This window comes from Austrofundulus limnaeus, unplaced genomic scaffold (assembly GCF_001266775.1).
Source record: "Austrofundulus limnaeus strain Quisiro unplaced genomic scaffold, Austrofundulus_limnaeus-1.0 Scaffold209, whole genome shotgun sequence".
Classification (NCBI taxonomy): domain Eukaryota; kingdom Metazoa; phylum Chordata; class Actinopteri; order Cyprinodontiformes; family Rivulidae; genus Austrofundulus; species Austrofundulus limnaeus.
Window position 1 is genome coordinate 626224 of NW_013952611.1, and position 24048 is coordinate 650271.

Below are 24048 nucleotides of genomic sequence, written 5' to 3' on the forward strand. Positions count from 1 at the left end.
GAAGAAAAAATTCTAAAGAGCAAAGTTGTATTTTTCTTACTGTCTTTTCCTTGTGTTCTTGCTGATCCTTTAGTTGTGAAGAAAATGAAAACTCCTCTTACAAAGGTAAGATGTGTGCTGTGTCCCTTCTACATTTAGTGAGGCAGGGAGTGAGCAGTCTGTTCAGCCGAGATGGCAATGACAGAATGGAAGCAAAAGCAGCGTGTATGAAAGAGTGAGGGAGGGAGTGTGGCACACTTCTCAGTCAGGCTCCACCTCCCCTGTGTCTGTTATTCATCGGAAAAAAAAAATTAAACGATGGAAAAAAAAACATCTCCCTAAAAAAGGGGTAGAGAAGGATTAAAAAAAGTTTTTAAAAAGTTTACATAAACTTGAGCAAGTAGATACAAAGCCAAAAGAGTTTGTACAAGCCATGTTCTATTGCTCTGACTTTTACAGAGACACTGACCCACCCAAGAAGGTACACGCCCCTTAATTCAATACACACCTCTAAAAGTTCACTACTAACACAGACCTGGTGAGTCAAACCACAGTCTATTACAAGTACTAAACACATACTGATAAGAAAAGGAGATGAGCAGTTGACATAAATCTGTCCTCTCCTGGTGTGACTAACTGTATGTACAAGCAGGAATGCAAGGTGTCCAGTTTTACATGCATCAGATCAGGTATCAAAAAAACCTTTAGTCTAGATACAAGGTGCCGTTTTCATAGTTTAAACTTTAAACAATTTATAAAAAAAATCTATACACATGAATTTAGTTTACCCTAGAGGATGTAAAAAAATAAAATGTATTTTAACTCAAACAAATGTAGCTAACAAGCTAACATTTACTTTACTTCTATTTATATTTTTTGAGGGTCTTGAACCATCAGGAAAGAAGGTGACATACTCTATGTCACTATGCAGCTCATTTAAGTGATGCAACAGGCTGTAAAGGCAGCTAAAGTTGTGCTGCTGCTTCACACAGCTAACATTAGCTTCTGCTTGAGAACCAAGAATCTGTGTTTCACAACTATATAAAGATCTGTGCATTATAGTGTGTCTTTTCAGCCCTCCCCAGAACATGAGATCAGATTTCCTTCCTTGGATCACTTTTCTCTTCTGTCCATCTGTCTCCTGTTCGTCTCTTACTGTCAGAGAAAGTGTCCTCTCACTGTCAGGAGGACTGGAAATGTCGGTTAAAGCAGAGGAGCACATGTTCACTCGTCCTACAGACCAGACAAGGACAGAACACTGAACTCAAACTCAGGGATTTACAAGCTAACTTATATTGGCAGGGAATAACGAAGGAATACTGTGTTCCCTCTGCTGCAGTTCGAAACCACACCATAACACAGCTAAATAGTGTTTTGCTTTTATTTGCCATGACAACAGTCAAATCAACTGAGCCAAGTCTGCGAGAGGGGGAGACATATCCGCTTTTCAACCAATGATGGTGAAGCAAGAAACAGCTGAACTAACTGGCATTAATCACATCCCTATTTTATAACAAACTGTTATTTGTAACTAAGTGTTAACATGTGGTTATACTTTCTTTTACAAGCATTACATTCAAAATTGCTGTAACTTTATTATACAAAGCAAAGTATTTAACTGGTGCATTGGGATTAAGGTTTAAAAACGAACTTGAAGAAGTCAGAAATTAAATATTTTAGTAATGTCTTTAAAAAATTCTGGTTATGCATTTGTGTTGACAGTTTCTTTGTTACACTTTGAATTGATGCCCTTGGCTATTTGCATAAACACTCCACCCACAGCACGTCTGAATAAGACTTACAGCAGTCTATGTGAAAACAGTGCAGAGGGCTGGGATTCAAGGATGAAAAGGGATTTTGTGGGTTCATTGGACACAAAAGACATTCTGTATTACAAAACAAGTGTTTAATGATTGACGTGGGATTTTGCCTAACAATATTAAAGACACTGTTGGTCACATTACGTTAAACTAAAATGTGACTGTTAGTACTTAAAATCATATTTGGGTAATTCTGAATCACTATTACAATCTTTTTTTTTTTTGTTTGTTTGTTTGTTTGGAAACTAAAATAATATGCATCAGACATTTCAAAAGCAAACGGACAACCAACACATTCCTGAGCCTGAAACTACCCTGCAGCACCAAAGCAAGAAAGCCCACAGTAATACCACATCAAATTTTAGCTCGAGTTATGGAGTCTTTTGTTATGGCTAAGGTTTCTCAATCGCAGTGACCATCCTGAATTGGATTGACTCCACAAGTTAAATTTAAATACAATCAGAGTTATTTTAAAAAGTATTTTTTTACAGTTTCATTAAAATCTGTGCAACGGTTCAAGAGGAATTTTGCTAAAAAACCCACTTAACTCCCCACCACCACATCCACGCATATCACTCATCTTGTAGCATTGGTTGATAATTAACTCATTTACAGGCTAAAGGGCTCGACACACGGGCAGCGACAAACTACAGCGATTGACGGCTGTCATCGCAGCCAGGGTGAAACCCGACACACGGGACGCGATAGCGATCTCAGCGTTGCGAATCGCGCTCTCCGGTCGCTTGTCTTCACAAATTTTGATTGGTTCTTGACTCTGAAGGCGGGTATGCATTACGGATGTGTAAACTAAAGAAATCTTGCGATGCTAATGATATTGAAAAACAAACACACATCAAGATACAGTTTTATGAGGAAAAACTTACCATAAACATCACCCTGGTACCAATAAATTCCCACAAAGCTTTTCAGTAATCCCTTGGTGAAAGTGTTAGCTAATGGAAGTGTAGCATACTCTCCACTCATTGGTCAGTCAATGAAACCCTCGCTGATTGGTTGTACGATAAGCGACAGCGACAAAAGTTGAACATTTTTCAACTTTCATATGTCGCGTCGCAAGCTGGCGTGTGCACGTCTACGTGTGCGAGCGCAAAATTTCACATGCACTATTTTCGCCGGTCGCTTAGCTGGAGGAGGGCAAGCGATTGTCGCCTCACCGCACAGGCTCCATAGGAAATGAATGGAGAGCGAGCGACGTCGCCTCCTGTGTGTCGAGCCCTTTATATGTGTATCATCACAATCTTTATCACCATGTGCAATACATCTTTTTACACAAACATAAACACTGGATACATTTTCAACCAAGAGTCTTCACTACCAAACAAAACAGCCATCCTAGCCCATAGGTTGTCCAGTGCAATCACATTAAAGTGACTGAGCTTTTGCTTTGTTTTTCTTTTTAATTATATATTGTTTAAACATGTTCTTAAATTGATGGATGATAAGACTGTATTACATCAAAACTCTAATGAATAGTCCGCTGTTCATTCATTAGACCCATTTCATTCTGTTAAGAGTTATTGGGTCCTAATTATAACCATCAATATGGATGATGTTAATTCAACATAATTTTATTTTGATTGAAAGAAACTGCTCATAGAAACCCAAAAATCATGAGCACAAAGCTGTATAGTTGACTGAAACAGATAAAAGAAGAAACCTTGTATCTGAGCTATTTCCTGGTTAGGAGTCTGCTTCTGCTGTTTCAGACCTTCCCAAGTCCCAGAATAGACTTGTCACCACCAGCTGATGGCGGTTTGTAGCTGGAAACTGGCCCAGTGTAAAAACCCACCACTTGGGGAGTTGTTGGTGTTACACATGTGCCCTCCATCTTGATACCAGATATAGACCACTCATGTCTCTTACAGTAAAAGCAAAGGTCAGCAGAATATTTGCACCTATCTATATCAAATCATGTTTCCTACAAAAAGCGTTTTTTATCTGCAAAGAACTTATTTTCATCTAATTCCAAAGAAATAACTACAAAACAAAACTTTAAATAATGTACAACTATAAATAACAAATGTTTATGTATGCTTTTCTCAGCTCTGGAATGAGCTTTTCTTCTTGTCACCATCCAGTGTTGCCAGATGGGAAATGTTGAATTATCGTATCAGCAGCTCAAAATTATCGTATTTTGAAGAAAATTATCGTACACACCCAAGTTACATTCTAGAGAGGCTCAAATTTACAAATACATCCTGCTCAGCTCACAATGTGCTCTATATTCAACAAACTGCACGTTCTTTTGTTTATAATACAGTTAAAAAGCACTGCTGGGTGTCTGTTTTTTTTTTTTTTTTTTTTTACAAAAGCTTTGTTGTAAACAAGAACAAAACATGGAGTCTGGGGAAATGCTGCATATAAAAAGAAACGTTAGATAAAATGACTAGAATAAAATGTAAATTATAGGCAAAGTTAAAATGAAATCAGGAAAATAACAAATCATTGTAGTTTATTGTACTTTTGATTAGTCAAGAAATAAATTGAGTACATACTGAGCAAATTTAATCTGCAAGCCTCCAAAATCTGTTTTTTTTTTCTTTTAAAAATAGCTTCTGGATGACACCTGGATGTTTATTAAATGTAAATGTTGCTTATACCCCTCACCTTCTCAGTCCCACCTTTTATTTTTGATTTTACAGTTATTATTTCTTTCACATAAGTACTATTATTATATTTATATTTTATTATATTTTATTATAATTATATTTATCTTTGCTGCTACTAGTTGCCATCATAACCCCAATGTGGGAGGGGGTGTTCTCCCCCAGAAAGTTTTGAATGAAGTAGGTGCTGTTTCCTGCATTCTGGTGTATTTGCATGTTGTTAAACATATTTTAAACTACATAAATGAACACTTTTATAACTGTTTTAGAGACGGATTCTACATTCAACTCAATATACAGTATGAATCATACTTTTTGTGTCTCATTGGACATTTGATTCTTTGACCAGCTGGTAGGAAGTAGAGTTTTAAAAGGGTTAAAAAAAACACTGGTGACTGTGTCGTGGCAGCCAGCAGTAGTAGGCTTCATCAAGAGAATAAAAAATAGTTTCTTCTGTTGCTCCTTTTTTAAAAATATATATAAATTAATATATATATATTTTTTATTTTACTGTCACAGCTCTAACCCTCCTTTCTATTAGCTAGAGACCGGCAAAGGGATCTATTTTTAGCCATAGAAATGTTTTTATTAACATCCCATCATGGATCAGTCAGCAGCAGCAGTATTCATTTCATGTCTGGATGGGATGGATATCCACCTGCAGCAGGGGGAGACGCAGCGTGAAGAAGCCTCCTGTCGGTGCTCTGGGACCAGGGAGGAGCTCTCAGCATCACAATGGAGAAATGTGTTCACGGCAGAGTCTCTCAAAGTCTCAATATCACCAGAAAAAGAGTCGCTAGATTTTCACAAGTCACTTTTCTGCATAACAGTATCTAGAGGGTCTGAAAAGTCTGTAAATATAGCGAGGAAGTTGCTAAGTCAGCACCGCTGTGTTCCACAACCCGCCACCTCTCATGTCAGCGAGCAGCGTGTCGGGTCGATTATGTCACATATTGGAGTGGTCAAATTATCGTACATTGTGGGATTTTTGGGATTATTGATCAGACATTGAACAGAGAGCAAAATTATGGTACAAATACGATAATTATCGTACAAATACGATAATTATCGTACACCTGGCAACACTGTCACCATCCAATGTTTCTTCAGTGCAAAGACACAATAATTATTACTAAAAGCCTTTAGTTAAGACTGTGTTTTTTAAAAAGGCACACATAAAAATCATGACTTTCATATTTGCAGTTGTGAATAATCAGTTTGCAATGGGTGAGTGTTTGCATTTATCCAAACGATAAGCCTTTTTCTAATTTAAGGAGGTTTTCCCTTTGCTGGTTATGGTAAGACCCCACAGGCAGGACAGCTGTGCCCTCTGACACACTTTGAAACACAACCAGCAGTCTGCTAAAGTTAGAGATCGTTGTTAACAGCTTTATATGGACTTTATCATGACACAAAGGGACTTATAAGCTTTAATAATTATTATACCCTGACAAATGAGCCAACTGTTTGCCAAAAAGCTGTGCATTCACATAGAAAGTCTAATTCCCCTTATTTTATTAAAAGTTTTGCAGAGGTGTGAAAAGAATGAAGTTTGTTTTCAAACCAACCATCTACTATTTTCACTTACGTCAAAAGGAAAAATCTGCAGAGTCTGACTGAAACGGCCCTGGTGGACCTCCATGTGCTGCTGATCATAAAAATACCTTCACACAGCTCTGTATGCATGAGGAGCAGTAAACACTAATTTTGGTTATGCTTTTTGTGAATGGCTGTAAAATTACAGTTTTCTACACTGCAAATAAAAATGATAAACCTATAGAACTCATTGAACTACACACTGACAAGCTGTTTTTCAGGAAGATGTATGTGACATTCCTCGCTATGTTGGAAAAATACATAAATCAGCTGCTAGACAATGAAACTAGCATTTCTAGAAGAGAAAATACATCACACTAAGTAGCAACATTTATAACTTCCTTTAGTTCTATAACTTTTATAAGGAAAAAAGTCATTGCTTCATGTTCTCAACTCCACTCGTCATGAATAAAACAAAGTTCTCCCTTTTCTGGAGTGGAAAGAAATGAAATGACAGGCAATGACTCCCAACAACAAACACAAACTGGGGCATTTAAAGTTTGCCAAGTCTATTCCTTTCTCACCAAGAGTTTTTCTAACAAGCTGTCTCTCACATGTTTGTGTGTTCATGCACATACACCTTCCAGCCTTCACACTGGACAGCAGCCCACACATGGAGGTCAATGAAGACTGAGTGTCAGCACAAACAGCAATACAACTGTTTCTGAGAACATCTCAATCTATTATCCAACACATAAAATAACAAAATGTGCAGTTTTTTTCAGAGCATTGCACACAAAACTGATTTTAGTTTTTCTTTTTTTAATTTTAACATGGACAATAATAGAAATCAGACGTTTGTGGTAAATTCCACAAACAACCAATGAGCAAAAGGTTTGGACTGTAAACAAGTCCCAGCAGTAAGATGTGGACAGAAAATTCAAACCAGCTTTCTGTTCTCTTGTTCTTTGTCAAGCAGAAGCTGCATGCCAGCTCAGTTAAAACAGCAGCCAGGATTCACTCAGCATGCAGAGGTATTTCACAATTCAGGAGTTAGAAAAGTTTTAATGATGTTGTGCAAGACGAGTTCAAGAAATTTCGATTTAACTCTAAGAAATAAATTGTTTTTTTGCATTCTATGCACTTACCTTTCTTTGGGCTGAGCCAGAACCGATCTCCAAGCAGATCTCCACACTCCACGCTGCTTTGAAAAGACATATTCTGCAAAGGTGCTTCGTCTTTCTGCTTTCACCTCAGTGCTACTACCCCCTTTCACCCGAATGAGACCCACTGCCCATCCAGTGGGTAGATAAAGCATTCAAGTTTGGGCAAAAAAACAATGAGGAATGGCAGTGGAGGGCTACTTTTAGGGCAGAGAAAGTGTTTGTGGAAAGAAAAAAAAGAACAAAAGAATCTTTTCTTCTCTACCCCATAAATGCAGAGGAACATCCACACTATAAATCTAAAGAACCAAGCCAGGCTGGACACATCCTTTTTGCTGCCCTGGATACCCTGCTCCATGTCCCATACATCTAAAGACACCCATACTTTATTCTGGCCTCAGCCAGCAGAGAGATACACACTGGACTCTTTGTTCATGGAAGCAAGCAAATTACAGTTCCAGAGATTCAGACGAAGGGTACACAAAGGAGGAAGGAGTGGACAAAGAAACTAAGTAGAGATAGACAGAAAACAAAGAAAAAAGAAACTCAAAATACACCCAGCAGCTACATTGATTTTGTCTGTTCCATTCTTCTCCTTTGGTCAATGAAGAGAATGTGTTTAGTTTAGAGCCAGGCAGAAAGAGAAATCACACACACGACAGGCCCTGGAGCAGTGTGGTTATCCTGACTGGGCTTTCCTGAAAGCAGACAGGAAACACAGACAGGATTCCATGCAACCTTCAGGTGAAAATGAAGACCCCAAACCCAGACCCAAACCAGTGGTTATTCCATATGTTGCGGGTGTTTCGGAGAAACTGAGACATTTATTTTCTAAACATGATGTCCCAGTAGCTTTCAAACCCCAAAACACATTACGGCAAAGGCTGGTTCACCCCAAAGATCCAGTGCCCCCACACAAACAGAGCAATGTTGTACATGCTGTTAAGTGCCAGGAGGACTGCGACCAGTTATACATCGGGGAAACAAAGCAACCACTGTTCAAAAGAATGTCCCAACACAGACGAGCTACATCTAATGGCCAGAACTCTGCAGTTTTCACTCATTTACAGGCCAGCGGTCACTCTTTCAGAGATGAGGATGTTCTCATTCTTGATAGRGAGGAACGTTGGTTTGAGAGAGGAGTAAAAGAAGCCATTTTTGTGAAGAAAGACCGTCCATCATTAAACAGAGGTGGAGGCCTCCGTTTGCAGTTGTCCCCCTCCTACAGCGCTGCCATTGGCAGTATCACTCCACCCCCTGTTAACAATAGGTGTTAATTAGGTGTGAACGATAGCCATGTGATGTGAGTATCAGTCACCTGGAGGCAGGACTCAAAAGCCTGAATTTTGCCTGAAACTCTCAGATTGAAGAAGTCTCTTGGAAGAGAGACGAAACGTTTCATTAAAGAAGAACCCGTCCAGAGGACCTATACAATTTTTTTCCTTTTGATTTTTTACCTGGATTATTGAGATGCATCAGGACAATGTGTTTAGTTGTTTAAAATCATTGAGCTCATTTGAAACTGGAATCAGGTATTAGCCAAGTGCCAACCAAATGAGGAACCACAGAGCTCCAGTTTAACACCAAACTACTTCAGGCATGGAAGCATATTTAAAGAGACAGGAGACAACAGACAAGAGTTAAATAGTTAGCTTTTATCATCACTGTCTCGTAAAGCCAATGGAACACACATGCTGTGGTAAAAGTGACCCTGCCCAAAAGTTTTTAGAACCTGTTGCAGGCAAAACATTCAAGAGGAATGAATATTTGAAAAAAAAAAAAAAAAAAAAAACATTAACATAGCCTGCTTTATTCATTCAGAAACCACTTTTTATGCAAGTTGGGGATCCTTGTCCTGCTGGAACACCAACTGGTCTTGCTGGTGATTTGAGGTCATAATGATGAATTTAAAGGCAGATTTTATTTTGTATCAATTCGTCCAGTTTTGCCACAGCATGACGCTACCATCATCAGGCTTATCAGCTGGTACAGTGTTCTTAGATTTGAAAGCCTCACCTTGAATCCTCCAAACATAATTTTCATCACTGTGACCCAGCAGTTCAACCTTTGTCCTGTGATCATAAAACATTTTCCCAGAAGGCACTTGGCTTGTTTTTCAAGTTTAATATTTAACAATAATGTGCCTTGGTCTAGTCAAGATAAAATACTGTATATTCTAGAGCTATCAGCACCACTTAAAGGATTTAGATGACTGTATGTATTACACATAGTTTTGTTTCTATGTGAATTAGAGAAAATTCACAATAAACTGCCCAACCAGCTCTAGATTTTAAAAATCATTGAACTTATAATCATTCTACCCTGGGGGAAAAATAGTTCAGCTAAACAATTAAATGCTTAGAAGTAACATTACAAGTGTATACAAATGTCTGACCACAACTGTGTATGTAACCAGTAACAAGAGACTGTTACAAAATGGAGCATCACTGGTTAGTGAGCAGGGTGTAAAATGGCTGCTGGGAGTGCCAGCAGGAACCTTTTGTGCCACGCAGAGACACAAACATTACAGACCCCTAAAGGCTGACTTAATAAAAACACAAAATCAAAAATTATTTAAAATGTGTTTAAACAATACAACAAAAAATTAACGAGAAAAAAAAAACTAGAAGAATTTGAATATTTGCCTTATGAGTCAACATCTGCAAACCACACACGGGAGTGGTCATGCACAGCTTTGGTTACTATGTCAACACAGCCCACAGGTTAGGCTGTGCTGTCCACAGTTTCTGGTGAGCATGGGCCTGCTGCTGCTGTTGCCTGGGGCAACTTGTTATCTAACAACAAACCTGACACAAGATCCAGACTCTGAGCTTCCTGACCCTAACACAATGTGCACACTTCTTTTATAACTTGAAGAGGGTGGCGTTTATTTTTAAACAAACAGCCTGATGAGGTGCCTTCTTATTCAAACACAGCACGGTCCCGCACATGCAGACTGTGACGTTTTATTTCTTATGGTCACTCCCATAAAGCCTTCAAGTCTGGGAAGAATGAATCAGATGCATTCTTTCTCTCCTCGGAGTGAAACAGAAAATCTGACTGCATAAACTGCTTCCTTCACTGAAAAGCCACTTGCAGTAAACTCACTTTATGTGTGAGGAAAGAGTCCAGTTACAGACAGCAGTGACTCACCAGCATAATCTGTAAAATCTGCTTTCACTAAATGAAGACAACCATGCGAGCTCTCGTGACTCTTTAATGTAGGAAATAAACAGCAGTGATAAATACGTTCATTTGATTTCCTGTTTATCCGGCTGCTTTTTGAACATGTTTCGAAACAACAACAAAAAAAAAAGCAGTAGAAAAGACTCAAAACATCCCAGTGACGTTAGGATGGATTTTTAGATTATCTGAAGAAGTGAAGCAAGACTTGACCTCACTCCCTAAAATCTTGTCATATCAGCACTGATAGGTGAGGACAGAGTGCAGCTCTGGTGGGATAACAGCTCTGTCAGGAGTTGTCTTGTGGGAAAAATGAATGCAACAGTTCGTCTGCAAGAACAGGTGATGAGAATTTACTGCTTGTACAAAGATTGTCCTCGTATTTCTTAACACATCAACCTCAGGAATGTTCTAGTTTCCTGGTATCACTGTGGCAGTCTGTAATTTCTGGAGTAAAAATGCACCCAACATGCCCCCTCATGTAATAATGTGAGAAAACAAAAAAAATTCTTGGTCTGACTCAGACACACAAAAAAAAGAAAGGAAAAAAAAAAAAACAAAGCAGTGATTCCAGCTCTTGGTCCGGCATGTAATTCAGTATGTTCCTGCAAAACTAATGAGTTTGTTTCATTTAATTTGCTATTTTCCCCAACAGCATCCCCTGTGGGGACAAAACCTGAGAAATAACAAGGATATGATCATTAAAATGCCATGTGATCAGTGTTGATGTTTAAAAAACATTACAATAATACACCTTCCCTAAGCCTTATTAGATTACATAAGCAACTAGTTTTTCTTTGTAATTAAACAATAAATGATTCAAGTCTGCACGTCTTTACTCCTGTTGGAAAAGGCATTTTGCCTCTCTCTGCATGTGTATCCTGTTTTTCCACAGTGACACCTTCAACTAAACCTCCAACCCTTTAAGGCAGAATAACAACCCGAACAATGGCCAAGTTTTCCTTTCCTCAAATGTGGGACAAACCAGTGAGGAGCTGCTCCAGCACTGAACAATAAGGTGGATTTAATTACTGCCAAGGGAATAAAGGGCAAAAGAACAGACATTACAAATAAAAACTAAAGATATCCTCGTCATTGTGGGTGTGTCTACACCAAAGCTGACTACAGCCAACAAACGATCAAGTTTCTCCCTGGACAGCTCTGTGAGCAGCTTGTTCATGGACCCACCTCTCATGGTACAGTCACATTATGAGTTGTTAAATAATTTACTTTAGTGAACTGAATTGTTAATGTACAACTAAACACTAGTGTAGATTCAACATTCAACACTTTTGCACAATCAATATGGGCAATGGGACACTAGGGTCAGACTGCGATCCAATGTTGTCTTCCTAAACTTGATGAACTGTTGATGAATTATGTATGCAGGAGAAACTTAACACCAGCATGTCCTTGAAAAGAGAAATGCAAACCAGTTGGATCACCTGTAGTGACCATCTAGATCCCTTTGTAGTCTTGCCAGGGCTTTCCCTCTAAGGCGTGTTTATGATAACTGCCCCCATGAAAAGAAATGATCCATGGAGGCTATTAGACAGCAGTATGTTTACCTCAGTCATGTTCAGCAAAAAAGACAAAAGGTGTCTCCGAAAGTACAAGCTTGTAACAGTTTTACCACTGACTGACCACCCCCCCCCCCACACACACACACACACACACACAGGCGTTCTTGGAATTTTTGCATTATGAGTAAAGTTCAGAGAGACTGAACAGTCATTGTTTGCCCACAGCCAAGCGTGTGATTGCACATTTGCAGAGATTACAGCCTTTGATGGCATCTTTTGTCAAACACTGTTAAAGTCACTGACACACAGATCAGAAACAACACAATGTGTAAAAGCAGGCGACAAGCTTTCACTATGCTCCTTCTTTTCTAAGTGCTACAAACAAGCAGCCAGTAAGACTGGTACGTATATGCTGAAGCATATAAATCCATCAAGCACTAAGACACAGTTGTAAAATGATTCTTTCCCAAACATGAGGTGCTAACCCACACCCTGTAGCTCCAGCCCCTCCACAGTTTCATCACACCAGCTGTAAAACATTCCAGATGTACTACAGAGAAGAATGATGGCCTGTGAGGACACATGTTGACCCAGCCCTGCATATACTTTACAAATATGACTTGTTTATTACGACATAAAACCTGCTCTAAATACAGAGTAGGGGGTGTGAAACAAAGTAATTACATCACTGAGCTACAGATAAGTAACAAAGTAATGGCTTAGAAATTCCTTTAAAGGGGCAATATTATGTGTTTCTCAGGCATACATTTAAATACTATACCATAGTAAAGTATCTATGTCACCTTTAGCTGTTATTAAAATGCTGTTTTCATGTTTAAATAGAAAATAAACTTATCTTCTCATCACTTCCTCTTCTAAACGCCTTGAAATTGGCCTCTGTCTCTTTAAGAACCACCTTCTGCTTCTGTCTCGCCCATTTCAGTGCGGGGGGGTTCGCGCGTGCCATTATGCAGTTTACTTGGCATCTGAAAATACATTTCCTCAAARGTATTTTGAGTCTGAAAAGAGCTTCACTGAGTAAGAACTACTGTTAGGAACTCAGCAGACAGTTTCAATTTCACTTTCAGTTTCACCCGAGAGCCCGCAGGCGCTCTGCCATGAGGAAGCTCAGCTTAAAGACACGTCCCAGGGGCGTTTCTGGTTCCAAAAGGTGTTTCTGGTCCCCACCTGTCGTTTTGCTCCTCAGCATGGCTGCCTAAAAACGCTGCAGTATTTCTCAAACATGCATGAATGAGTCAGAGCAAGGCTTTGGGCATGTTTTTTTATGAGAGTATAACATTATAAAATGATATAAAACTAAAAAAGGTTGATTTACATGATATTGCCCCTTTTAAAGAAAACTCATCACAGACCCCCTTCATTCCAGTTTTAAACAAGATCATTTTATGATGACAAGTGGTGGTGTTATTGATGTTTTGGTCATTTTTTTTAAATGATATTGCACACTCTTATGTCAGATGTCATTAGATATATTAGCAGTGTATGTTTAGGATGCCTTTCAAGTAGCACACATATGTTTAGCTCAAAATTTGTAAAACTGGCTGAACTGGGCTACGTTCACACTGCAGGCAAATGTGACCCATATCAGATTTTTTCCTGACAGTCTGAACATGAAAAGTCTGACCCAGACCTAGTCAGTCTCCAATGTTATGGTTTAGTACATTGATTTTGTTCCAAAAATACATGCTGCACCTGAGCAGTGGACAGAGGCGCGTCCAAATGTAAACACTGAACTAAACAAGCTGGTCAGATTCTTAGTTTTTTAATCTGCTCTATTTGAACAACTTCAGAATCAACGTGCTAATGTGTAGCATCGCTAGGCTACAGTGAGCTGAATGTGGCATCGGCAGTGTCCAAAACGGTGGGCCGGGTCCTCCTGAGGACCCAGCCTACCCAGTCGGGGTGGGCCAGGTCCTTGGTAGACCGCAAAGACTGGAAAAAAGTGGCTGCAAATTTGGACGGTCTAGCCTCCTGTCCTTTCCCCGCCGTATACGTCCTGCCACCTAACAACTGTGACGACGCTAAACAGAAGCAAAATTTGATGAAATTAGAAAAATATAAATTTATTAGCGTTATTAATATCACAAAACAATAAAATTAAATTAAAGTTAATATTTGAAGAACTAATTGACCCGCCGTAGGTGCATGGTTATTTCACTTTTTTTCTGACAAAAATAATATTTAAAAACATGTTTATAAAAATGATAAAAGTATTAAAACACAACTGCTTGAAAATTTTAATTTTTATACCGCCTTATTTTTGTTTACAACGTATTCTTTTCTCTTCCTTCTTCCGCCATTACTAGCATAAAAAATGTCTGGTCGGGCCGCAAAGCATAATGGGATATGGCAGGCCGGGAAGAATCCATCGGACCAGTTCTTCAATTTGGGGCAAAGGAAGGACGCATTTGTCGGCCGTATCGGAGGAGTCTTCAGTTTTGGACAGCCTCCATCACGGCGCTGTGACATATGCGGCCAACGAATTCAGCCTTCGGAGGACCCGGCTCACCATTTTGGACTCAGCCGTCATGTCATCTTCACATGCATCTGTGCCGTGAATGGTTCACACTGGAGTCTGATGGAGGTTACATTTAAAATATAATGTGAACGTTCACGCCATAAAATCTGATTTTTGAAGAAAAAAAGTAAATTTTTGCCCAAAATTCAGATTTGAGCATTAAGAACTGCAGTGTGACCGTAGCCTTAGAGTCATTACTGTATTTGCCAATGCCAGTTGGCTGTGGTGGCCATCTTAAATGGGGTTCATTTCAAAGGGTAATCAGTTGTTGATGTGAATCCAATGATTACTTTCTAACAGTTTAATTAAATCCAGTGATTCATGCAATATTTTGGTAAAAGGCAGAATTCATTTTAATCATCAATGGCAACGTTTTAAAAACAGATATCACACGGTTAGCACCCAAAATATAAAATGGAGATGACTCATCTACTACCACATCTAAAATTAGCTCAATGTCTGTAAAACTGACTCACTTGTAGGAATTTTTGGGGTTTTATGGTTACTAAGCTGTCGCAGCCGTCTAGATTAGGGCTGACTTCAAAAGTTAATCAGTTGTAGAGGTACACCCAAGATTACTTTTTTGAAGCTTCATTATATTTCAGCCAGTGGGTCAGAAGATATTTTGCTAACAGAAAAACTCATAAGGCAAAAGGGGCAATTAATGTGGAAATGTGTTTGTTATTCAGCAATTGAAAACATGAAGAAAATATTCAGTATGGATCCTAAAGGCTTCCTTCCTAATCCTTATTCTGAACTATTTATAGTTTCAGTGTCAGCACTTCATCAGAGTACGTATTGTTTGAGAACTTCACATGTTTCTCACCATCCTTTAACGGCAACGTCACCACACAATGGTTAGAGAGGTGCGGGGGTACTCACCTGCAAAACAAAATGAGAAACACAGATGTGGTCAGAAAAGAATAATTTCACTTTAGATACTTGAACAGTTTTTAGTTCATGTTTCAGTCATCCTGTAATAGATATGCCAGCAGAGTTAAGCAGAAGTGAAAAGGTTTGGTTGGGTTTGTCATGTGTTTAGCAATCACAGCACATGACAGGCCTCTTTGAAAATTTTAATAATGTGACAATATTTTGGCAAACATTCTGGAATATTGAAAATTTTAAAGCGAGGAAAAATAGTTGATCATTTAGTTATTTTTCAAACTTTAGTTAAAAATAAAAATCAGTAAATCCTGTTGCACTGAGAACTCGGAGAGAGCAGTTACTGGAGTTAAGCAGCCCTTGCTGACTAATATCACCATCTGCTGGAGAAAAGATGAAATGCTTAAAATCAAATTTGGAGATTTGGATAAAACCAGTTCAAAAAGAATTTAATTCTCTAAAATCTACAGCAAAATGTTGAACCATTTTAAATAGTGACATCATTCTGATATTATTGATTTTTTTGTTCTTTCAAAACAGCACCTTTTAGAAATTTCAATTCTGGTTTGATTATGAAACATTATTTACCACCTTTTGTTTCAAATAACAGTGTCCTAAACACTTCATCTGTGCTGCTTATATGTTCTCATCCCAGTCTCACATCGCTTAGAAATTAAGCTTAACCACACAAATATGAGAGCCGATCCTGATAACCTCCAAACATGTCTAGATTACTTCAGTGATGTGTCTATTTTACAGCTCTCACTTTTGAACCCAGCCTTGCCCACCCACTTTGCTCAGCCAGTGTGCAGGACTGAGTGGGGACCTGCCCCCAGAGGCACAAAAAGGATTTTTTTTTCTGTGTACATGAGTTGCATACAAGCATGAGCCACAAACCACCGACCCTGTTTGTGTTTCTCATGTGCAACTAACACTGTGTTAAATCATCACCTAATGACACTGGTGATCCAGGAAATATCCCAGTCCAAAATAGGATCATATAGATTTCATGGATGGTACAGCTTTCAACAGCTGACCATCAGTGTCTATGTGTTAATGGTGAACATTACTATAGTGACTTTAATTTTTACAGGGTATGTAATAAATACTTTGTTGTGATGAGGACATCAACACTGAACAGAGAATGATTTATGCAAACAAAAGTGAAGCACCTGATGGCGTGGTGGAAGTTAGGTGAAACAAAACAGGTTGAAAAGTTGTATGACAGGATGAAAGCATTTTAATATCAGATTAAATGGATAATGGATAATAAATAATGTACTCCATATTTCTCTGTTTCTGCCGCACTACCCTATGTGAACCCTATCCTATGTACCCTATGTATTTACAGTTGTTTCTTTTCTATTGTACTGCGTCCTTGGGTGTCCTGAAAGACGCTTTATAAATAAAATGCATTATTATTATTATTATTATTATTATTATTATTATTATTATTATTATTATTATTATTATTTTAACAAAGGTTGAAGTATACAGGCACACTATCGGTCCATAAGATGCAATATCCTCTTAAATGCCTAAATTTACTAAAATTTACCTAAAAAAAAGGACCAAAATTAAAGCACAAAACAGAGTAAACCAGCTGCTGTGTCCTATTTTCATATTAAATCAAATGACATCCTTTGTGTCTGCTGGCCTTTACTCACTGTCTGTTTTAACTGTCAGATGATAACACTTCCACCCAACTCCACTCCTGATAATCAGTTCCCCAGCCTGTTCTAATAGTGTTGAGCATATGTGGACTGGTTTACATTCATATCAGACCCTTCCTTTGGGATGTTAAACTTCTGTCTGTGAGTGTTTTTATAGTTTTAATTTGTTCTTTTTTTTGTTACCATTGTAGTTACATTACAACAAAGAAAACACAATTCTAACTACAATACAATGGGCCTCGTGCAAGAACCGTTCGTACAAACAGATTTGTTCTTCAGTTGTGCGTACGAGTGATTTAAGAGAACTTATGGCATTCACCAATTTTCTCGTATTGTAAGATTTTTTCAGATACAAACAAAATTCAAGTGGTCCAGACCTGTCGTATTTTACGTACAGTCAGTCTGCTGTTATCCAGACTGATTTTCACTAATTATTTTATATTTCATTAGTTTGAAGATATTTTGAGTTGAAAATAAATCACACTCCATAATTATGTTGACAATAGGCTGTTTTAATTGGAATTATAATTTTAAATGTAATAATGTAGCCTAACAATATAATTTAAATTGGCTATTAATGCTGTTGTATAACACTACAATATTAATATGAAGATCTCAAACTACAAAACAACTTAAATTATGCATTAATTGAAGTTTAATTTGTCTCAGTATATAGTGAGGTCAACGGGTAGTGAACATAATCAACAGCTTTATTCAGATATTTTTTATGAATTTTTTTGTTGAAATTTATTCAGAACTTCAGCTGTAAGACTGTCTGCTATTTTGTCTAAAGTGTCAGACATATTTTGGAGATATTTTAAAACGCTTTCTTGATTCTTCAGAACTGCATCTGACACCACTTGCATGTGTGGGGGATGGCGGGGGGCTGGGCTGTGGCTTATCTTCTGAATAAATGAAAATTATTTAATACAGTTGTTTACACTTAAATCAAAAATATCTGACCAACGGAAAACACAAGCAGGACTAGAGAGAGATGAATATGATTTAGGTTTTTATATATTTTTTATTTTTTGACTGTACGACCCAAAGGAGACACTGCATGAACAGCAGTCATCATTTCATTCCTTTAGCAGGTCCTTTAATTCCACAGCTGACACTGCTTAACAAGACAGATTTTCGTGGATCTCTCAGAGCAGGATTTCTATCTCCAGACTGGTGAAGTTCTTCTTTTTACTTTGCGCTGTCATTTTCATAAATGGGCACTTCCTGGTATGTAGGGTAGGAAGCATAGCCTTAAATGATATTATTGGGGTGGTAATTATGATAATTTCGTCTCCTCGTGCACAAGCACCTGAATACGAGCAGGTGGCATTCATCATGTTTACGCTGCTAGATAGAAGCGTTTGTTGAATTTGATGTGATATGTTCGTACGAGCCCTTCGTCTGAAATGTATTTAACATACAGTGGGGAAAATAAGTATTTAGTCAGTCACCAATTGTGCAAGTTCTCCCACTTAAAAAGATGAGAGAGGCCTGTAATTGATATCATAGGTAGACCTCAACTATGAGAGACAAAATRTGAAAWAAAAATTGAGAAAATCATTTTGTCTGACTTTTAAAGAATTTTTTTDCAAATAATGGTGGAAAATAAGTATTTGGTCACCTACAAACAAGCAAGATTTCTGGCTGTCACAGACCTGTAACTTCTTTTTTAAGAGGCTCCTCTTTCCCCCACTCATTACCTGTATTAATGGCACCTGTTTGAAGTCCTTAACAGTATAAAAGACACCTGCCCACAACCTCAAACAGTCACACTCCAAACTCCACTATGGTGAAGACGAAAGAGCTGTCGGAGGACACCAGAAACCGAATTGTAGACCTGCACCAGGCTGGGAAGATTGAATCTGAAATAGGCAAGCTGCTTGGTGTGAAGAAATTTACTGTGGGAGCGATAATCAGAAAATGGAAGACATACAAGACCACTACTAATCTCCCTCGATCTGGGGCTCCACGCAAGATCTCAGCCAGTGGGGTCAAAATGATCACAAGAACGGTGAGGAAAAATCCCAGAACCACAAGGGGGGATCTAGTGAATGACCTGCAGAAAGCTGGGACCAATGTTACAAAGGTTACCATCAGCAACACACTACGACGCCAGGGACTCAGATCTTGCTGTGCCAGACGTGTCCCCCTGCTTAAGCCAGTCCATATCCAGGCACGTCTGAAGTTTGCTAGAGAGCATTTGGATGTTCCAGAAGAGTATTGGGAGAATGTCATATGGTCAGATGAAACCAAAGTAGAACTATTTGGTAAAAACACAACTCGTCGTGTTTGGAGGAAAGTGAATGCGGAGTTGCATCCAAAGAACACCATACCAACTGTGAAGCATGGGGGTGGCAACATCATGCTTTGGGGCTGTTTCTCTGCAAAGGGACCAGGACAACTGGTCCGTGTACATGAAAGAATGAATGGGGCCATGTATTGTGAGATTTTGGGTGCAAACCTCCTTCCATCAGCAAGGGCAATGAAGATGAAACGTGGCTGGGTCTTTCAGCATGACAATGATCCCAAGCACACTGCCAGGGCAACAAAGGAGTGGCTTCGTAAGAAACATTTCAAAGTCCTGGAGTGGCCTAGCCAGTCTCCCGATCTYAACCCCATCGAAAACCTTTGGAGGGAGTTGAAAGTCCGTGTTGCCCGCCGACAGCCCCAAAACATCACTGCTCTAGAGGAGATCTGCATGGAGGAATGGGCCAACATACCAGCAACAGTGTGTGACAACCTTGTGAAGACTTACAGAAAACGTTTGACCTCTGTCATTGCCAACAAAGGATATAGAACAAAGTATTGAGATGAACTTTTGTTATGACCAAATACTTATTTTCCACCATTATTTGCAAAAAAATTCTTTAAAAGTCAGACAAAATGATTTTCTCAAATTTTTTTTTTACATTTTGTCTCTCATAGTTGAGGTCTACCTATGATGTCAATTACAGGCCTCTCTCATCTTTTTAAGTGGGAGAACTTGCACAATTGGTGACTGACTAAATACTTATTTTCCCCACTGTATACACTCACTGGCCACTTTATTAGGTACACCTTGCTAGTACCGAGTTGGACCTTCTTTTGCCTTCAGAACTGCTTTAATCCGTCGTGGCATAGATTCAACAAGGTATTGGAAACATTCCTCAGACAGTCTGGTCCATATTGACATGATAGCATCATGCAGTTGCTGCAGATTTGTCGGCTGCACATCCTTGATGYGAATCTCCCGTTCCACCACATCCCAAAGGTGCTCTGTTGGATTGAGATCTGGTGACTGGAGGCCATTTGAGTACTGTGAACTCATTGTCGTGTTCAAGAAACCATTCTGAGATGATTCAAGCTTTGTGACATGGTGCATTATCCTGATGGAAGTAGCCATCAGAAGATGAGTATACTGTGGACATAAAGGGATGGACATGGTCAGCAACAATACTCAGGTAGGCTGTGGTACAGGTTTTTACCACTTAGGGCCACTTAATTTACTAAGGTCCCAAATAATGAATGCCAATTTGTTGAGCAAGCTAAAACAAATTGCACACACCATCAGAGGGCATGTCTTGGGTAATCCAAAGGTTGCATGCATAAAAGTGGTACAGACCGCCCTATTGAAATGAGGATTGTGTGTGCTACTGGCTGTCACCGTGCCAACGATGGAGGCAAATGATCCAGACGCTAGAAAGTGCAAGGTTGCAAGAAGTTTTCCATAGGAGAAATGATGAATACTGAACTTCAGAAATCTAAAGATTTCACAAAATGTCTATAGTCTCACATGATCCAGAGGGCTGCGAGGTGAGCAATGTCTGCCTTGCAAATGTGTAACATATAGATGTAAAAACAGCAGTTTCAGATTTGATAAATCACACTGCAAAGCCAAATGATAATATCTGCATATCCTTCAAGTTTTTTGCATTTTCTGATAATGATCATATGTTCTGTATGAACACAGGAAACACAAGGAGACCCTATGGTGTGGTATGAACATCAGTAATGAACTGCTGAGCTGTAGACAGCAGAGTCTGAATATAAGGATTTAGGATTAGTTGGAGATTGATTACAGCTTAAATTAACAGAGAATAAGGAACAGTAAGGTGGGCGCGGCAGGCTGAATAACACAGAAGAAACTAACTGATGAGTGAAGGATGGCATAGGAAACTCAGGGAAGCTGGGCACAACAGCACAAGTAATAAAATAAACACAAGAATCCTAAAATCATAAAACAATCCTAATGATATAACACAAAAGACCACAAAGAAAGCACAAAAAACACAGATCCTGACTTGTATTGTTCAGAACAACAGGATGTTCTGCAAAGAAGTTTGCAGAAACAGCAATCAGACTCTCCTCTCGGGCACCCCATGGTCACATTTCCTGGATGGATGTCTGCAGCCAAACAACATATTAAAAAAATGTTTTCCAAAAGCAGCATTGCTGCCAGAGACATTTCTAACTTCAGAGTTATGAACTCTTGTTATATATAAAGTCATTACTTTGATCTGAGAGAATACCAAAAGGCATAAATATTATACAAACACAAGGAGAAAAGCAATAAAAGTATTAAATTGTTTTCAAACAAGATTTAACTATCAAATTTACCTTTTTTTTAAATCTGACACTAAAGTAGTAAAAGGTTTGAAGTGAAAGTTCTACTTATTGAGAAATTTCTGATGAATGCATGCAGCCCTAAATAACAAAATAATAAAATGTTAGTATTAAACATTAAAAAATGGTTAATGTGTCCCTAAATAGCATTGTTTCAACCTTAATGTCTGCAAATAACTTAAGTATAATTTCATCATAACAAAAAACAATAACTGTATGGGTGAAATGACATGCCTTGTGTTCTTGTTTTGTTAATCTACTCCTGTTTCCACTACTGTCTCCCAAGGTGGTGGTGACTGCAATCTACACCCACAGCATAATAACTTTTCACTGGTAAACACAGCCTCAGAAGCCTGCTGTTAACTTTCACTCTTCTCAGCAGACTGGGTGCTGCCAGACAGACAAAACCTCTGCCAACGTCAAACAACACTACAGCACTACTTCTCACTCTGTGGGAGGTCTTCAGGCAGCAGCCTAGTGGGAGCTTGGTGGAACCATTTTTTTTCAATGGTAATCCCAGAAAGTGTGACAGCAAAGAGGCCTTTGAGTGAGAAAAAAGTCTCTTCTCTGTAGATTCTGGACTGCAAGTCAGCAGTGCTCAGCAGAGTGTACAGAAGGTAATATACTGCTCGAACTGCTGAAACAGGGACATAAACTGACAAATTAGGCATCAGGAAGTGAAGACAGGGCAGCAGTAAATCTGTATACGGCCATGCAGCCTCAGCAAGCTCCCTCTCACCACTGAGTCTATGCTGCATTATGAGATCAGACATTTATACTGAACTGCTCTGTTAGATCAGTGAAACAAGTCATTGTTGAAAGTCATGTTGCAATAAAACTGTACAGACAAAAGATTATTTGTCAGTCAAACAGAAACTAAATGACTACAGCATAGCTTCTATAAAACTGTCCGGCATCCATCCATCCAGTCGCTTGTCTGAAAATGTGTTGTGGGGCAGCAGCTAGAACAGGGAGACCCAGACATCTCTTTCCATAACCACCTCTTCCAAAAGGAAGACATAAGGCTCTTTCATGAAACAATTCGGCTAAATGAGAACACAGACCAGTCTAGTCTTTATGCTGCCTCTGACGAGTCACAAATCATTGACGGAACCGGCCACATCCCGCTGAGACATGAGTTTTCAGAAATAAAGGGAGCTTTGTGGAACTTGAGGCGTAGAGCAAAACTCAACAGTGTTGATGTGAAGTGCAACATGTTACAGGTGTGCCGACATCTCCATCATATCAGTCTACAAACAAAATTGTTGTTTAAATCCTTGATTGGGTGATCACAATGATTAGTTCATCACAGTCCAGAGTGCCGGCTTATCTTTTCACTCACCAACTGTTTCACCTCTGCTGCTACCTCACTTCATAACACAAAAACACATTAGGAGTGGGCTGAACTTGATACTCCTCGCCGCCTCGGTCATTCAGAGCTCACACTGAGGCAGCCAGTAGACATCTAAATCCTGGACTGAGGCGTTTTGTGAAAGAACATCTAGTTTCTCCAGCATGTTATGGGTCTTTTCTGGGGTATACTCCCAGTTGGATATGCCTCCATTGGAAGGCATCCAAAGTGCATCCTTACCAGATGCCTTAACCACCACAACTGGTTCCTCTCAATGAGGAGAAGCAGCTGCTCTGCTCTCTTCTGGTTAACTAAACTTCTAACACTATATCTAAGGGAGAATCCAGCAATCCTGTGGAGAAAGCACATTTGATCTCATGGAATACAATTTTGTTCTTTTGGTCACTACCCAGAGATCATGACGACAGGTGAGGGTTCGAACATCGAGTGACCAGTAAACGGGGAGGTTTTTGGTGTCCTTATTTTTGTCTGTTCTAACACATGTTGCACACCGCATCAAACCAACAATAAAACCTTTTGTGAGCATCAAGAATTGATGCATCAGTTACACTTTCTGAATGCCAAACTTTTTAGGTTGTCAAGTTCAGATAGTTCTGTCATGGTTCTGTAAAGCTTTCAAACAAATTACAATGAGACAAATAAACCATAAAAGTGGAAAAATATAAAAGGTTCTAACAGTGTTAACACTCCTCTAGAACTAACAGATCTAGAGGAACATTCACATCGTAAGAAAAGAAACTCTAGTAAAATGTATCTTTTAAAATGTATCTTGTATAACACCCACAGTATTGCTGATTTTGCGACAGCTGGTTTTGTATGTCTGCTTGCGGAAAAAAATAAACTGCTTCTAATAACTCTGTTAGCATATTTTTTACTAAACAAACCGGGGACTTTTATAGCCCCTGGGGGCTAATCTCCTTGTCTTTTAATCCTGTCGTGTAAACAAAATATTTTAGCATGTACGTATTTGGGAAGAGGATTGCATAATATCCCCAGCTTACTCAGAAAAATAAGCCATTTAAATACAATTAGGTCCATATATACAGGTGCTGGTCATAAAATTAGAATATCATGAAAAAGTAGATTTATTTCAGTAATTCCATTTAAAAAGTGAAACTTGTATATTATATTCATACATTACAT

General features: G+C 38.8%; 1 protein-coding gene and 1 long non-coding RNA gene across 12 annotated transcripts in view; one reads left to right on the forward strand and one right to left on the reverse strand.

Moving 5' to 3' along the window:
* plecb (plectin b) overlaps positions 1-24048 on the reverse strand; it is a 189240-nt gene that overhangs the window by 83375 nt on the left and 81817 nt on the right. For 2 of the 11 annotated variants that reach the window (XM_014019097.1, XM_014019095.1), the window contains exon 1: positions 7111-7195. The exons of the other annotated variants lie outside the window; for them this stretch is intronic. In XM_014019097.1, coding sequence (XP_013874551.1) covers positions 7111-7180 — 70 coding nt within the window. In that variant the 5' untranslated portion in view covers positions 7181-7195. Of the gene's footprint in view, positions 1-7110; positions 7196-24048 lie in introns of those variants that run through there. 11 annotated transcript variants of the gene reach the window in all.
* LOC106525015 (uncharacterized) overlaps positions 1-24048 on the forward strand; it is a 29466-nt gene that overhangs the window by 458 nt on the left and 4960 nt on the right. Inside the window, exon 2 of the long non-coding RNA XR_001311058.1 lies at positions 74-105. This is a non-coding gene — a long non-coding RNA (uncharacterized LOC106525015). The remainder of the gene's footprint in view (positions 1-73; positions 106-24048) is intronic.